The sequence below is a fragment of the Neovison vison genome, chromosome 5 (assembly GCF_020171115.1).
Source record: "Neovison vison isolate M4711 chromosome 5, ASM_NN_V1, whole genome shotgun sequence".
Taxonomy (NCBI): domain Eukaryota; kingdom Metazoa; phylum Chordata; class Mammalia; order Carnivora; family Mustelidae; genus Neogale; species Neogale vison.
In genome coordinates this window covers 93,657,532-93,674,958 of record NC_058095.1, presented here as the reverse complement: position 1 = coordinate 93,674,958, position 17,427 = coordinate 93,657,532, and the positions used below count along the sequence as shown (strand labels likewise).

The following is a 17,427-nucleotide window of genomic DNA, read 5'->3' as shown; positions in this document are numbered from 1 at the left end:
ATAAATAAATAAAATATTTTAAAAAAAAAAAAAAAAGCAAAAATGGCATTCAGCATTTGTTTTGCAGCGCCAGAGCTCTGAACTGTATCTGTGAGTAACTCTGCTCTATCTCGATTTTCTTGAGATCCTTTAGCAAGATGTGTCCTAAAGTGTCAGAAAAGACTAATGGAGGTGATTTTTTGGGGGTCTTGGAACGCTCAACAAGTTTTCCATGTAATTAATGGTTGTTTCTTTGCTTTACACCGTTTCACTCATGAAGGGTTGAAGGGTTCCATAACAACATGCTACTTTCAGATGGCAAGGGGGAAGGCCTGAAGTGGCCTTTGAGATGGACAGTGAGACCTTCTCCTTTGGAGTTCCATCACCCGATGGGCCCAGCTTCTGGAGCTGTCGTGTGTGCTTACCTCTTCCCACCCCGACACTCAGCTTCCTGGGGTGGGACCATGGGTTTATGCATTTCCATAAATCCTGGCTGTGTTGAGCTTAGGGCATCAAAATGGGGTGAGATTGGTGAGATGTGGTGGGATTTAGTGTAGCTGTTGATCGTTGTACAGATTCCTCCCCACAAGAAAGGATGACCTAATCTTCAGATAACACTTTCAAAACCTCTGTGGCATCTTTCTGCATAAACCCCAGCAGCAAGAAGTTCGTAACAACCCACCATTGTGGGAATTTGAACGGTTAGATTAGGTTTATGCGGATGGGTGTTCTTTCGTCTCCCTGTTGGTTGAATGACCACCTTTGGGGTTTCAGCATGAATAGAAATAGTGGCATAATGTGTACAAAATCCTGACAGTTGATGCCACTCGGAGAATATAGTTTTATGCTACTCTAGGGAGACGGAGAGGATATTCCTTAAACTTGAACCCAGGACATGGCAATTATCTCATTTTCAGCTACCCTGCTACTTGGAGACCCGTGCCTTCCCTGGGCCATCCACTCCGGTCCTCTCAGTGGCATTTGATTGCATTGTTTTTCCAGCGTCTTCCAAGGGAACTGAGCTTGCCCTTCCCCCCGATGGCAGGTAGTACTTCAGCAGTAACCAAGACACCAGCATCACTTGTATGCCAACTGCATACAACTGCATAAAAACTAAATAAGAAAAAAACAAAAAGAAAAGTAACCAAGGTAAAAATAGTGGGAAGTCTCCTGTCACAAGTCCATTCTGTGCTCCCCACGCCGTGGTTCACAGAGCAGTTCCCCCGGGCTGCTGGGGCAAGGAAGGGGCCCAGAACTGTCCCTAGAGAAGAGAGATGCTGTGTGCCCATTTAGGGGAATTGAATTGCGCCTGTCTAGTCACATTTTGTACTCAACCAAGACTTCCCTTTCCACATTACACTTGAAAACCAGTATTTGTATCTAGTTATGCAATCCAGTAAACTGCCCCCTTAAGTCGAAGAGGGTACTGCACCCCCAGCATTAGGAAGTGAGTTCCTTGAGCAGGTTTCTGGCTGACAGGTGCGTGCCCACCTGTTGCTGGTGGTTCATGGGCATTTGTGCTCCCCCTGCCCCCACAGCTCTGCACCTCCTGAGGGCTCATTTTGGCCTGGCACGATCATGGCACTCTTGTTTGCCTTCTGTTCTGAGGAAGCTCAGAAGTGTGTCCCCCGCATATGTCTGGGCTCCAGTAGCTTTTGCTTCTGCTCCAGACAACAACGGACTTTGGAGAAAGGAGTATAAATTATGGACCAGCCCTTCCAGAGCCCAAGACAGAATGGGTCTTGTCTTTTAGAGGATGGCAGATGGCTCATCCCACCTAACCTCCTGGGCCCCCGCTCACTCTGTGAAAGCCCAGGAAAGAAGATGCTATTTAATTGCCCTGTCCTTGCCTTGCACTGGCTTTTTTTGTTTGGGGGGTGGGGTGCACTTACTTTAGGCAGAGGACTTGTAGGAGGGGCAGTAGGCACTCTCTAAATGTCAGTGGCATTTACCAGTCAGGTCAAAACCGGTGTGCGTCATAAGGAGCTTCCCCAATCCACTTCTCTTCCCTAGAGATTCCTGTCTACTTACAACACTCCCCTCCCTGCCAAAAAGGATGTCCAGGAATGATTTTACAGGGATTTTGCACATCCCCTAGTGCAACCTCTTCTGCCAAGGGTTGTGTTGAAATGTGGCCTCTTTAACTCATTATTCAAGCCATTGTTTCCTGAGAGCTTTGTTAGGATTTACAATCTGACTTGAATAAATCCAGTTAATCCCCTAAGGAAGAAACGGAGAAAAGAAAAGGCAGTTCCAGGAGGACTTACACCCTGGGCTCTCTCACTAGTGCTGGTCCTTCCCCAGGCCCCGGGGCCCCAGCAGGTCTTGACTCTCTGGGAAACCTGCTTGCCCCAGGTATCCCCCGCAGCCTCGCCAGGGTGCCTCGGAAGCAGGCCAGCATGTGGTCTGCTGGGCTCTGTGCTTGTTCTTCCCTTGCTCACAACGCCTGCCCTTTTCTGCTCCTGGCACACCCTGGTGTCTGGGGTCTTCCTGCTGCTCTACGCTCCACAAATAATGTTGTCTTTCCTCATTTCCTTCCCACTTCCTCCCCACCTTACAGCACAGTGATATCATTTCCTTCCCACCTGGAATGCCAGGGCCCTCGATGAGCACTTGGGGCCCAGTGCCTTCCGAGCTCCATGACCTGGTTTGACCCTCAACTCTCAGAGTTATTTTTCCTCATCTTTATAATGAGATTAGAACATATGATTGTTATTCCTAGCTGAAAACTTCTGGGTCTTGAAGAAGCTTTTTTTTTTTTTTTTTCTTTTTTGGTCTTCTCTTGGCCAGTCAGATAAAGTAGAGAGAGGCCAGTTCCCATTCCTGTGTGACCACATGGAGCGCCATGGCCAGGGGCTGGGGGTGGGGGGGTGGTGCCAGACCACTCTGCGCCCGGTGGCTGAGGCCACAAGGTGTGGGTGGGCAGTCGGCTTATGGGTGGTTAGGTATGGACTTTGCTAGATCTGTCAGTCGCCGGTTAGATTACTGTGTTTTCTGGTGTCTTGATTGTAGCAAGGTGAGGTCAGTACCCATCCATGGATGATCAAGATGAAAAAGCAATGATGTTTTTTTCCACCTCAGTAGCTAGATAGCTTCTCTCTGCACAAGCTGTTTTTTTTTTTTTTTAAATAAACTCTTTAGTTCAGCACAGTTTTAGACTTACAGAAAAATTGTGGCGCCAGTAGAGTTCCCATACTCTTCGCACCAGCTTCCTCCATTGCTAGCACCCTACATTAGCGTGTGCCCCTAATCTAATAACCCTACTTTATTTAGATTTCCGTAATTTTTCCCGAGATCCTTTTTCTGTTCCAGGACCCCACATGACATTCAGTGGTCATGTCTCCCCAGGCACCTCTTGCTTGTGACAGTTTCTCGGACTTCCCTTGTTCCTGTGGCCCTGAGGATTTTGAAGAGCACTGGTTAGGTGTTTTATAGGATGTCCTCCATCTGCCGTTTGTCTGATATTTTTCTCCTGATTAGATGGTTTGGGGAGGAAGATCACAGAGGTCAAGTGCCCTTCTTGGCACATCCCATAATCAAATGTTTGTTGTGGTTGACCGTGGCCCCCTGGTCTAGGCAGAGTAGGTAGCAACCTAGTTAGGTTTCTCCACTCTTTTCTGTCCTTTTCAGACTGGCCTCTGTGGAAATAAGTCACGTGTGCAGGCTACTTGAGGCTGGGGAGCTCTGTTCCATGTCTGTGAGGGTGGGCGCTGGCATCCTGGCCCCTTTGGGACAAGCTGCCCAGGCAGGATTGGCCTGTGTGTTAGCGGACGGGGGGTGGTATGTTGGCACAGGGTACGGTCCGTGGTCTGCACTCATCCTGGGACCTGCGCTTGGCTTGTTCCGGGTGACACGGGTTGGCTGACGGCGGCTGTTGGTGAATGTGTGCCCTCTTGTGATTCGTGCTCAGAAGTGGATCCTCTAGCACATTCTCCTAACATTTTAGTCCAGAAGAAAAGGGCTTCCTTGGAGGAGTAACCGTTACTCCTAACTTACAATAATTCAGCATTTTTTCTGTTCTGGACCTGTATTAACCTGGTTCTTGCTCTCAGGGGATCCAAGGAAGGTCTAAAAAAGCATTGCCATTGCTATTCAAGGCATCTGGGTTTTAATAATTAAAATATGGTTGGGTTTGTCTTCCATAACCATATTTGGAATAACATCTTGCTTTTCCAGGGGAATTGCGAGATTATTGAGGACAAGAATGATGCCATTAATTTGTGTTTCTCATACTGTGCAATTTCTGCCTATAGAAGGCTCTCCCTTAAGAGCTGCAATAAATGTGGAAGTTCAGAGACCTCAAAGTCAAGGCCGCTGGAGGAATTGGCCTCCTGGGCATTTCTGTCCATGCTGGTTAGGCCTGAGAGGGGTAGAAGTCGTAGGTGGATGTTCTGATGACCAGTTGGGGAATTCTGAGATGTAAAATATTTTAGCAATAGGAGGAGGTTAATGCATGGGATAAAAGGCAATAATAAACGCTTACATTCTTTTTCTCTAGCAGAATTGAACAACACGATGGGGTGCAAAGTTCTGCTCAACATCGGGCATCAGATGCTGCGGAGGAAGGTGGTGGACTGCAGCCGAGAGGAGAGCCGGCTGTCCCGCTGCTTGAACACTTTCGACCTGGTGGCACTGGGGGTGGGCAGCACACTGGGTGCCGGTGTGTATGTCCTGGCCGGAGCTGTGGCCCGTGAGGACGCAGGCCCCTCCATTGTCATCTCCTTCCTGATCGCAGCGCTGGCCTCAGTGCTGGCCGGCCTCTGCTACGGCGAGTTTGGCGCTCGGGTCCCCAAGACAGGCTCAGCCTACCTCTACAGCTACGTCACCGTTGGGGAGCTCTGGGCCTTCATCACTGGTTGGAACTTAATCCTCTCCTACATCATCGGTATGTCCCAGGAGGCCTGGAGCCTGCCCCCTTCCCTCTCTGCTGTTCTCACCTCCAGACCACAGCCATGCTCTCCTCTGCTCCCTGAGTGGACCGAGACTAGCTCCTCTCTGCGACTGTCCTCCTCCCTGAACTGTGGTACATGCTTCCTTTCCCCTTTGTTAGGGGGGCCTGCCTCGGGGGTATCGCTCCTCCTTCTGGTATGTGCATCGGACTGTTAGTGGAGATGAGCCAGGCCAGCAAGGAGGTCAGTCCTGTGAACACAAGAGATGGAGATTCAGTGGGATGTCCTAACTGCTTAAAAGGAGTGTAGTCCCTTTCAGTATTTTTGATTATTGATTACTAGAGTAAACATATCACTGATAAAGAAAAATTTAGGAAATACAGAAAAACGCAACACAGAAAGTAGACATTGCCGAATCTGACAACCCAGAGAAATTAATTGTTATTCATTCACTCCTTCTTTCAGCAGCTATTTCTTGAGCTCCTCCTCTGTGCCAGCCATTATGCTGGATGTTAGGAACACCATGGAAGGAGAAGACAATCTCTATTCAGAAGAGTTTAGGGATCTATTAATATTTTTGTCAACTTAAACTTTTTTTTTTGTCCAGTATGTCTCTTTATTTATAAAAAACATATAATAAACATTTCTCATGGTATTAATGGTTTTTCCATAGTAATATTCCAAATGATTGCATATCATTATGTAGTTTTATATATGTAGCATAATTTTTTAGGTGTTCTCCTAGAGTACTTAGATTGTTTCCAGTTGTGTAATTATTGTTATAAATAGTTTAATGTCATCGGGCACGGCCATGATTTTTTTCCTTTAAAATAGTCTAAGAAGCAGAATGTGTAGGTCAGTGGGCCCGTGTCTTTTAAGGCCCATGTTGCCTGCAATCCTCCAGACGGCCACAGGCTGTCTTCCTCACATTCTTGCTGACCCTGAGCACCAGCATTAAAAACAACCAACAAACAAAAACACTCAAAATACAAAGTCTTCTTAGTATGGTAGGTGAAAAGCTATTGTTTCTCTTGATGTTGTTTGTATTTTGGTTACAACCAAGGTTGAACATATCTTAAAAGACTTAAAAGAGACAAACACCTGAATGTAAGAATAAACAAAGGATATGAATGGCCAATTCCTACAAGTAGAAGTATAAATAGGCTCTAAACATTCCATTTATATTTCAGCAAGCTTTTTGTAATATTTTCAAAACACAGTAAGACGTAGTAAGTGGATCGCAGTAGGCTCCTGTGTTCCCCACACTGGGAATGGCATAAGGGTCTATGTGCTGCCTGCGGGGATGCGGGGCCCAGGGGCTGTGTGGGGCACCTGCTGCCGCTTGCCCAGGCCAGCTGGCAGAGGGCTTCTGCCAAGCTCTCTGAGCAGCACCTTCCCTCTCTTTTCTGGAGTTCGTGGTAGCTAATAACAGCCAGCATAGCTTATGCTTCTAAGTTTGAAAATAAAATTCATAATTTTTTTTTTTTCAGTACAGCACTAAAATTTATAATCACAAATGCTCCTGCAAGCTCAAGTGTCTGAGTGGGAACGTAGCTGTTTTAAATGGGCTGTTATGTTCCCTTCAGATTTACCTGGGCATAAAACTAAACCTGAGCAGGAATTGCCCTCTGCTTCTATACCAACAAAGGAAAGACTCTTTGCCAGCCTGCTGTTTGCTTGTGTGAAACTGACTCATGCATGTGTTACTGTGGGTCATTCTCGGGTTTTTGTAAAGCTATGTTTCAAAGATGGGGAGTGAGGGAGGCCAAGAAGGAAGGCCGGGTAGCCCCTCTCACCCCTCACAGTAGGTTTCAGAGCCTGATCAGCTGTGGGCAGGCCTCTCTTGGGGAGAGGGGAAGACCATTTTTTCCCCTGGGCTGGCGATGAGCAGAACTCGTAACAGCCTGGATGCTGAGGGTGAAGACACATGGTTAAATTTTTGAGTTGTCAGACACACACTCAGTAGGAGACCCACTAGCAACATTGAATCTCGTCCCCCAGCCATATTCTATGGTGATCCAGATCACAGTCACCGGTGAGGTCCCTTTTGAAAGGAAAGGAAAGTGCTATATGTGAATATTGGAACTGTAGTGACGTTTCCTTGAAAAGCAGTGATTTGATTCAGGTTGAAAGAGCATGCAGTCAACAGCTGTTGGCATTTGGGGTGCTGTGTCCGTTTGTGATCCTCAGGGCGGGGACTTTGGGATGGAGAGGAGGAAGGCTGGGCTGTGCCTGTGGTCAGACACTTGGGGACCTGTGGGCAGGTAGTGGGAGCCCAGGCTTGGGCACAGAGCAGCAGAGGGGGCCGGCACCAGCTCCGGGGTGAGCAGGTGACTGTTGCTGAGGGGGATGGTCAGCACACGTGGATCTCCTTGTTCCATTCTTATTGGGAGAACAGCATTCCCTGGTGGGTGGGGACCCTCAGCTCTGCTGTCGGGAGGGTCTTGGAAGGGAAGCTTCCAGAGCCAGATGTCTCAGGCTGCCCACCATAGTCCCTGAGTAGATCACGAAATCAGCTTCGTGGTTTACCACCAGTATTTCTTTTAATAATGAAATAAATAAGTAGAGTGGAAAAATACCACCAGCGTGCCCCTCAGGTGGTAAGGGTAAATAGCACTGTTCTGCAAACTGTTGGTTATTCAGTTGTATATTGGAAACACAGTACCCATGAACATACTGGGTTGTGGTGGGAAGTGTGTTTCTCTCTGGGCCTGTGAGGCTTCCCCAGCCCCATACTTTGCTGCAGGCACTAACGGAGCCTCACTTCTGAGCTAGCACAGACCGGGGTCTGCCTGCCGCCACTGGGTCCCAGCGCACCGTCCACGACCCCTGGCATGGTAGCTGTGAAGTGGAGCCTGATGACAAATGCTGTTCATTGTTTTCTGTCAATTTCCTCTGGTGCATCTGTTTCATGACAGGTACTTCAAGTGTAGCGAGAGCCTGGAGTGCGACGTTTGACGAGCTGATTGGCAATCCCATCAGGGAGTTCTCACGGACGCACATGGCTCTGAATGCCCCTGGAGTGCTGGCCGAAAACCCAGACATATTTGCTGTGATTATCATTCTCATCTTAACAGGTAAAGCCACGCAGTGGGACACATCGGTTGGGGTAAGGGGCCTGAAGTGCAGGGCAGGCTCCCATGAGGCCCCTTTCTAACTTTTCCTCATCCTCCTTTCCCCTCCTCTTGTTTCTTTCTGTGACGAATGCAGGCATCTTGTTGGTCTTAGCAGCTTCTTGTACACACACACAGGGTGGACCCATTGACTAGCTGTCGAAGTTGCTTGTCATTTAATTTAAAAAAAATCTCAGGTGTTTGTGTAGCTGTTTGTAGAGTGGGATTTTGTTAGTATGGTGGGCTTTATTGTTTAAGTGACCCAGGAATTCCCCTGACTTAGTGGAAAGCATTTGTAAAGGGAAGTGGCATTCTTCTTCGGGGAACAGAGAGGGGAAGAGGTTGGGCTGGGCACCAGTATGCGCCTTGGATGCTCGAGAAGTCTCGGATGGTTTTACACCTAACAGCCAACAAAATGCCCATTAAAGAAATGTTTCACAGGACATCGGGGTGGCTCAGCTGGTTGAGCGTCTGCCTTTTGCTCAGCTTATGATCCCAGGGATTGAGTCCCGCATGGGGCTCCCTGTTTGGCAAGGAACCTGCATCTCCCTCTGTGTCTGCCTGTGCTCCTGTGCTTGTGCGCTCGCTCTCTCTCTCTCTCTCTCTCTCTGTGTCAAATAAATGAGTAAAATCTTTAAAAAAAAATTTAATGGCAGAGTCACGGGTACAGAATTTTAAAATTACAGATAGTGCTTGAAGATGACTGAAGGCAGCTTCCTCTTAGTGATGTTTATCCGTGTCCCGGCCTCAAGGATGGGAGTTTTTTTTCCATGTGGCACTTAACTGTATAAGCATTAAGCTGAATGCAGATAAATCCCCCTTTGAGACTAGAAGATCTTGGATGGGTTCTAAAAACAACATGCCTTATTTTACGCACCATGTAATTGAAATCATCTTGCATAGGACAGTCTCAGCAGTATTTCTGGTCCAGCTGGCAGGAACGTGTATCAGAAATTAAGTTTGCACTGGGAGATTTTCATAAACACGAGAGGGAGGGACGCCAGAGAGAAACAGAGCACAGCACGAGGGGGTGTTCCCTGTGATTAATTGCTCACTTCCCTTCTAGCACCTTCATTTCAGAATCAAATCTTCTATTGTGAAATGCATTTTTTAATTTTAAGTTTATAAAAGGTGCGCATGGCAGGGCAGCAGTCTCAAGTCATAAGTGGTGGTCACCTGTCACTTGGACACCTTTCCATGTCTCTTTTCTTCCCCAGCCAGGAGTTTAGCCACAGAAGTCCCCAAATGGTGTGTGTACCCACAGGTGATGATGTGGCCTAAACCTCCGAAACAGTGTTGTCATGTGGTTTCCATGTGTTTTTATCACTTGGGTCTTTTTAGTTTTTTTATGTGAGTTTATGATCCATTCGTAACTTGTCTAGCTTAGATGTTGTTTTACATGCACTGAATCTGATGACGAACCTTATGGGTTTGTGGTGCCGCAATCACAGAAAGTTGCCATTGGTCATACTGCTAACGTTGCACGGTGAATCTGAATAATTTTCATATCCGAAACACCCTCATTCTACCAACAAACTCAGCCAGATGACTCCTCCTTGGAGAAAAAAAAAAAAATCCCGCTGTGCCCTCAGGGGAGTCCCAGGAAGTTATGTCAGTGAGTGGAGAGGGTGCCGGGAGAGGGCCTTCTCTTCATCCCTGGGAGGGGGTTGTGCTCCAGGAGGGTGGGCTGTGGTGTTCCCTATCGCTGCAGTCCTTGGGTGCCTGCTGGGTGGCACCCTTAGCTCCAGAGGGGGCCTGCAAGACCAACTTTGATGGCTTTGTGAACTACTGTGTGGACTTTGGTTAGTTTGATTCCTGCCTCTAGAAAGATGATTAATTCAGCCCCGTTCCCAGAAGCTCACAGAAATCTTAGGAGGTTTGGTGTCGCTTGGATTCGTCTTAACTCACCCTCTCATCCCATCCCTGTCCCTGTCCCAGGAAGGACTCCTCAGGCACAGAGTTCACACCATCAGGCAAAATTTTCTTGTTTATGCGCTTTTTCAGGACTTTTAACTCTCGGTGTGAAAGAGTCGGCCATGGTCAACAAAATATTCACTTGTGTCAATGTTCTGGTCTTGGGCTTCATAATGGTGTCAGGATTTGTGAAAGGATCGATTAAAAACTGGCAGCTCACAGAGGAGGATTTCCAGAACACATCCAGTCATCGCTGCTTGAGCAAGTGAGTTGTTTCTCCTTCCTCTCGACATGTGACCATTGATTCGTACTTGGTACTTAAACAGACACGCACATTGGGGGCATGTAATTGGCCAGAATACTACATGCCTTTTTTAAAAAAGTAATTTGAATTTGAATTAATTTTTTTTGTGTAGTAAAATAGCCAAGGGTGTTTCTTTGGTTTGAGATTTTATCAAGTTTCATTTCCCTGAACTCGACAGTGTATTGTCTGATAAAGGAAGGTATTCAGGAAAACAAAATCTTCATTCTAATTCTGAAATTGTACATAGTTGAAGATCGTTGTCAGACTCACTAAGTAATCTATTCCTCAAATTCTATTTCTTGACCAACCTCTGAATTTGGTTTCAGAAAAGCTTTTCTCGGCAAAGCCATGGTGCTATCCCTTGATTATGATTCCTTCCTATTAATAACATAGACAGAAGAAGAAACCTGGAGGACTCTTATCACAGGCTTTTATCAGAGGCGTTCAGAATTACTGATGTATGAAAATGTGATTATAATAGTCTTTCTCCCACCCTCAGCTTGGGGTGTGTCAGCCCTGAAAACCCCAACACTCTTTTATATTCTCTGACTCAGGATAACCAGGATGAGGGGCAGGTGACAGGCCAGCTCTTAGACCTGTGCTTTTTTAGGACCCTTAGGGAAGCCTCATAGACAAGCTCCAACTATCTAGAAAATAAAAGCCAAGCAAATTAGGATGTATCTTTTGGATCTTTTTAGGTCAGGTTTTTTCAGGGGAATCTTAATGGTCTTAGGATAGAGAATGGGGAGTGAGATTTTTGTCTACGGTCCTGTTGTAATTACAACCAAGGGTTACACAGCTCTGATAAGGAGACCTTCCTAAAATGCAGTGTCTTTAAAATGATGTCTCAGCCCCTGACATGAGTGGCCTGGGTTGACTGACCCACGAGGCTGCACACAGGCTTGCAGGGATCCACCAGGTTGCTCCATCCCACCCTAGGATGGGGTCCTCCTCTGTGTGGTCAGAGTTGGGCTCTCCTCGAGGGAAAGAGGGTATGAGAGGGAGTGTGCCCATGCTTTGGAGGGCAGATCTGGAAGACACATGTATGTCCCTTCTGCCAGCATTCTGCTGGTGAGAATCCAGTAGGTGGCCACATCTAGCTGCAAGGGAGACTGAGAAATGAGGTCGTCCCACACTGGGGATCTGAGTGGTCACATGTGAACTTGGTCTCTGGTTCAGGCCCAGATGTATCTTCCAGTGATCTGGTCACTGGACAGGCATTGATGTGTGACGAGTTCACTACTAGAACACAAGCAGGAAACTGTTGACTGTATGACATATTATATGGTTAACCGTTCAAATAAAAAAGAGCCTTCCTTTTAGAGACTAAATGACTACAGAGAAATGAGGATTTAAAATTTTTTTTTTAAAGATTTTATTTATTTATTTTTCAGGGAGAGAGAAAGGTCACAAGTAGGCAAAGAGGCAGGCAGAGAGAGAGGGGAAAGCAGGCTCCCCGCTAAGCAAGAGGCCTTGATGCGGGCTCGATCCCAGGACCCTGAGATCATGACCTGAGCTGAAGGCAGAGGCCTAACCCACTGAACCACCCAGGTGCCCCTTTAATTTTTCTTTTTAAAAGTAAGTTCTATGTCCAAGTGGGGCTGGAACTCCCGACCCTAAGATCAAGGGTCACATGCTCTACTCACTGAGCCAGCTGGGCCCCGCTGAGAAATGAGGATTTTTAATGTAGCATTCCTAAGCTTTTCTGAATCCAATGTATGCCAGATTTATTGGTGCTCAGTATCTCAGGGTAGAATAAAGCCAGTTCAAACTAAGCTTGGGAGTAACAGTAGATTTTGAAAACTTGGGACGACTCTCTTGCTGGTGATGGTTCACAGGTCACGAATTAAATCTAGATGGTGTGTCTTTTTCCTGGTGGTCGATGGAGATTGAATATTATTGTTTTCATGAAGAGCTTGTTTGTGCCTGCTGATAGTCTTTCCTGTCTTGGGTAGTCCTCGCCCTCTGGGTCCCGGTGACAAAGGACTGTGCTGCCCCCAGCCCCCAGAGCACTGCCCTGAGGTAGAAGGCTGCCAGTCTGGGGCACAGCTTGCTCTTTGATTTTGTCAAAACCTAGAAAATTCTTTCTTCCCCTTTATTTGCAGCCATAGATTTATATTTCTGAGCATGGCCACGTAGTCTTGCATGAAATTGCTTGTCTCTCTGAAATAATAGGGCATTTCCCAGCCAAACCATGCAGCTTGGAGAGCTTCAGCCACAGTTGGTGGCCGTTCTCACCCCACCGAGTTGTGATTTTGTGATCTGGTCTCCATGACTTGGCTGTGGACGCCCCCATGAACCTGGAGTCTGTCTGTGGCTTGGTCTGGACTGGGAATATGACCCGACAGCCTGGTGGGTTCCTTGCCGCCTTCGTCTCCTGCTACTTCTGGCTTTCTTAGCCAGAGTCCTGCAAATGGGCCACAAGTGTAGCAAAGTGTAAAGCCACAGCACGACTTGGAACCCCACTGGGAAGGTTATGTTGCATATGGTTTCTTGTCAGGGAGGTGGAAACCCAAAAATAACATTGGCTTCCACGAGATAAAGGTTTTGTTCTCTTAAGTCAACATCTGCAGGTGGTCAGTCCAGCGTATGGCTTCGGTGGGCCGGAAATCCAGTTCTTCCGTCTGATGGCTCTGTCCATGGCCCACATTCCCAGCGTCACTCCAGGGTCCAAGATGGCGCCCAGCAGCAGGAAGGAAATGAGAAAAGGAGAGAGGCAGCCTCCCTCTCCACTTCATTTCCCTGATGTTTCTCAGGAGATGCGTACCTCATGTCTGCTTAAATCAAGGGGCCACAGCTCGCAGCTGGAGTCAGAGAAACACACTGTCTTTATTCTTAGTGTTCCTGTGTCTAGCTAAAATAATTAAGTTCTATTACTGTGAGGAAGAAGGGGGTATGGCTTTTGGGAACAACTAGCAATGTATGTCAGGGTGGCAGATGGGAGTCAGAAGAACAGAATCTTAGCGCAGGATGCTTTCCACGGATGCTGTGGGAAAAGGCCACGCGGGGGAGAGGACCTCCTGCATCCGCACTGTGGAGGCTGCCTGTCAAGACCTCACCCCAGGCTCACAGATGTGGTGGCCACAAGACAGCTTTTCCTTCCTTCCTGTGCCAGTTCCCCTCTTTGCTATCCTGGGTGACTGGCTGGGTGGCAGGCGGAAGAGCTGGACAGCCCAGCTGCAGGAGTGGGGGCACCGGGCTGAGGGCTGGCTTTAACCTGCTCTGCCAGCTGATGTTGGCCGGGTGTGGGCCACGGCAGCCCCTGAGAGCTTGCTTCCCCGTGTCTTCGTGTGTTGGTGGCTACATGCTGACTGGGCGCAGCCCCCACACGCAGAGAGCACGTCGATGACAGATTCACATGAAGAGCCTTCACAAAACATTTGTAAATGCTTTGGTTTGAGGCCATGTAGAACAGGTTCTGTGACTATTTCATAGCGAGCTGCTGTCCCAGGAGCAGAATACCCAAGTTAAACATCAGATTTAATTTTTTGAGTAGGTAATGTTTTCTCCTGGTTCATTTGTCATGATGTTATGAAAAGGTTTGTTTTGAGAATTTCTGTTCCCATTCCTTTCTTCATCTGCCTCATCTCCCACCCTGCCATGGGTAGTCATTTTTATCATTTCTGTGTGTAAGCTTCCAGCTTTTATTTGTATAAATACAAGCAACTACAAGTATGTATTTCTATTTATTTTGTATATTATGTATATAACTTTCATACATAATTTATGTGTATAGTCCCTCTCTTCTTACATAAAAAGTAACATTCTGTCTCCACTCTTCTGCACCTCCCATGTTTCCCTTACTAGCACATTCCACAGGGCTTTTGTACGGGGACTGTGCCCTTGGTTGTGGTGCGTGGTATCTGAGCACCACGGGGCGATGAAGGATCTGGAGGAGCACCCACAGCTGGTTTCAGCCCTTTCCCTGTGGCTCCCCTTCCATGGGATTCCTTCCCTCATCTCTCTCTGAGGAGCTGGGAAGGATGCCCTTGTCTTGTCCAGCTCTCCATAACTCCGTGCTTTCACCGTTACTCCTGCTTCCCCCTGCTGCACGACAGAGGCGTGTTCCAGCCCTCGTCGTCTCTTGCAGGGCCTCTTTCTGGGCTTGGACGTGTGTAACAGCAGTCCTGACACTCATTTATTCTTCGCGGCTGTTCCGTAGCTCTTGGTGTTAGAGGGCTTGTGGAGGCAGGCGGGCATCCGGAGGGTTTCCGTACCTGTCTGTCTGTCTGTCCCGGCAGGCACTGAGGAGCTGGGCCCAATTCTAGGTCTTGGCAAAGACCTTCCCATGTTCTAGTTGGGGTCAGAAGTTGAAAGGGTCTGCCAGGAGCCCCTCTGATTAAGAGTCCCCCTCTTCTTTCATCTTCTTATCCCGCTCTCCTGAGCTATTTGACTGTCAACTGTTTTGTTTTAGGCTTTGGCCTCAAACTTTTTATTATAGGAGTCAGCTCACCAGGGTATTCTGTGTTCTTTGTGATTTATGGATGTGGTGGGCACGTCCTGTGCCTTGCCGACTTACTTGTCCTGGGCCTCCATTTTTGTATTTTGGATGTGGGTGACTTCCCTTTGAGTCTGGCAACAGTTTTTCCTACATCTCTCACTTGTGGATTTCTTGGGGTTTCCCTCACGTTGCTACTTACTGAACTGCCATGAGTCCCAGATTGAGGACCTTACTCATGCTCTGACTTCTAGATTGTGAAATCAAGGATCCTCTAGAAATCAGTACAATGGCTCAATCCCCATTATGCGATAATTGGGACCAAAGTGGCTGTCTGTTTTTTTAGTCAGTTGATGAATCCCTCTGAAAGCAAATTGGGCCAATGAGTTGCTAACCCAATTGACATCTGTTTATAGGACTAGAATATTGTGTATGGCTCTTCTAATGTTAGGAAGCCAGGTGGTCTGGGGCAGGTTGCCCTGCCGAGCTGGGCTGTCCTCAGCCTGCTGAGTTACGAGAGGCGATGGGAAGGTGATGACCATTCTCTGGAAACTGCGACAGGATGCCTGCAGGCCTGTGGCCAGCAAAAGGCATGGCTGGTGAGGGAGGAGCCAGGCCATCCTCCTGGGGCTGGGAGTTGGGCTGTTTTTCAGGTAGTGGCAGCGGACCAGGGTGTACACGGCTTAGAGCCACGTCGTGATGGGCAGGGCCTGGAGTGGCCATCCAGAGTGTGAGTGGTGGCAGGCCGCGAGCTCATGTGGCTCTTCTTGGTGTGGGGCACACTGTTTCGAGTCAAGGTTCCACTTCGCTGGAACTATTGTCTGAGCCTTAAAGGATTTCTGGGGCTGACAACCTGTATATGGCCGTATATTCATTACTTTAGCAATTATGTCCTGAGCCCCATCCATGTGCCCTTGCCCATACTGGGCTCTAGTCCCCACCCATGTAGACAACCCTGTTTATCATGTGCATGTGAGTACTTGTGGGCGGGAACCATTCACTTTCCTTCACTGCAGTGTCTCTGAAAATGTTTGAGACTGCCGTTACTGGTAAATATGGCAGATTTTTTGCATTGTGTCCCTGGGGTGGGGGCCACACACCCATTTGGCAGCTCTGTGTTCCAGAGTATATGTTCTTCATTTGACAGTCCTGGGAGAGAGGCCTCACTTGCTGGTTTCTTCCCTCTTTCCTGTTGGACACCCTGTGTCACAGTCTCTCCCCTGTCCCCAAAGCCAATATTCAGGGATACTTCTGGAAAGAGTTCAGTGGGTGCCCTTGTGGCTCTGGGCTATGTAAAGGAGGGAGGCCTGTGGCCCACGGGGTCTAGGGACAGCTGCCTCGGGGATCATTTACTAGGCATCTGGAGGGCCCCAGGCCAGCAGTGGCCAGAGGTGGAGGGGACACACGACTGTTGGGAACAGCTTTTCTTCAGGACTGTGAAGAGGGTGTTATGATCTTTGGCTCTTTTTTCCTAGTGACACAAAACAAGGGACGCTTGGCGCTGGTGGATTCATGCCCTTTGGATTCTCTGGTGTCCTGTCTGGGGCAGCGACGTGCTTCTATGCCTTCGTGGGCTTTGACTGCATCGCCACAACAGGTACGGCTCCTCTCTGCCCGCTGGATGGGTCCTCCTCTCTCGTCAGACAGGCTGGGCTAATTTTACCCAGGGGTGCTGTTTTCCTTCCTGTGGGGCTATGCCGGCTGCTGCTCTTTCACACGTGAGTAACGTGTAGATTTGTAGCTTCCTGCTAATCTTTTCCCCCCTTTTATCACTTCCCCAAGTGGCAGTGCCGGGCAGGAAAGCCTGCATCACGAACGTGACTAACCGGTGTGCTGCTAGGACAGGATGATGACAGCGTCGCTCTGCCCGATTTCATATCTGGGCGTCATCCGGGAGAAACGAGGCCATTAAAAATACTGTTATCCGGGTGATTGAATAGGCCGGGCTCAGTCGGGCCTCCTGAATTTTCTCTGCCAAAGGAAACAAGTCTTTTCCTTGGCTGAACCAGGGCCTAGAGGCCGAGAACACCCTCCCTGGCACTATGGGTCCTCTGATCCATGCGCGGAGGGCCACCCATGGTTCCCAGAAGCCCGAAGACCCCAGTTCCCATGGGGCTGAGCACGTCAGGGGTGTCATTTGTGGGTGGCGCGGGCATCTTGTGGGGCTGGGGGGTTGCCCCTCACTGTCTTGCCCTCCTGGGCCCGATTCCTTGCTGCTTCTAGGTGAAGAGGTCAAGAACCCTCAGAAGGCGATCCCCGTGGGGATTGTCGCGTCCCTCCTAATTTGCTTCATCGCTTACTTCGGGGTGTCGGCTGCCCTCACACTCATGATGCCATACTTCTGCCTGGACAAGGACAGTCCCTTGCCCGACGCCTTCAAGTATGTGGGCTGGGAAGGTGCCAAGTACGCGGTGGCCGTCGGCTCACTCTGCGCTCTTTCCACCAGGTGAGGCCTTCGGAGGTGAGGCTCTCGGGAGGGTGAGAGGTGGTGGGCTGTGTACGGCCTGACACATAGGCATGCCGCTAATCTCGCTTTTTCCCCCAAAGAGCCAGCACCCCAACCCTGATGAGGTGGTTTCTCCTCCTGCTGTTAGCAACCATCCCACAAGTTGTTCTTGGTATTTTCACCCTGAAGACTCTGAGGCCTACTTTCTGACATCTACTCAGCAAGGGTCTGGCTTGCTGTCCCCAGCCTTGGCCCCTATAGCAGGCCACCTCTTTGAACACTGTATTTTGGCCCTTAGTTTGATCGTAAAGCAGAGGCTGCCTTAAAAAAGGGAATTAATGCCA

General features: G+C 48.6%; 1 protein-coding gene across 5 annotated transcripts in view; it reads left to right on the top strand.

Annotated features, from left to right (window-relative positions):
* SLC7A1 (solute carrier family 7 member 1) overlaps positions 1 to 17,427 on the top strand; it is a 79,185-nt gene that overhangs the window by 48,529 nt on the left and 13,229 nt on the right. For 4 of the 5 annotated variants that reach the window (XM_044249526.1, XM_044249530.1, XM_044249529.1 and 1 more), the window contains exons 3-7: positions 4,481 to 4,864; positions 7,787 to 7,945; positions 9,986 to 10,160; positions 16,113 to 16,234; positions 16,861 to 17,083. In XM_044249526.1, coding sequence (XP_044105461.1) covers positions 4,495 to 4,864; positions 7,787 to 7,945; positions 9,986 to 10,160; positions 16,113 to 16,234; positions 16,861 to 17,083 — 1,049 coding nt within the window. In that variant the 5' untranslated portion in view covers positions 4,481 to 4,494. Of the gene's footprint in view, positions 1 to 4,477; positions 4,865 to 7,786; positions 7,946 to 9,985; positions 10,161 to 16,112; positions 16,235 to 16,860; positions 17,084 to 17,427 lie in introns of all 5 variants that reach the window. The other variant, XM_044249527.1, reaches the window with a different exon arrangement.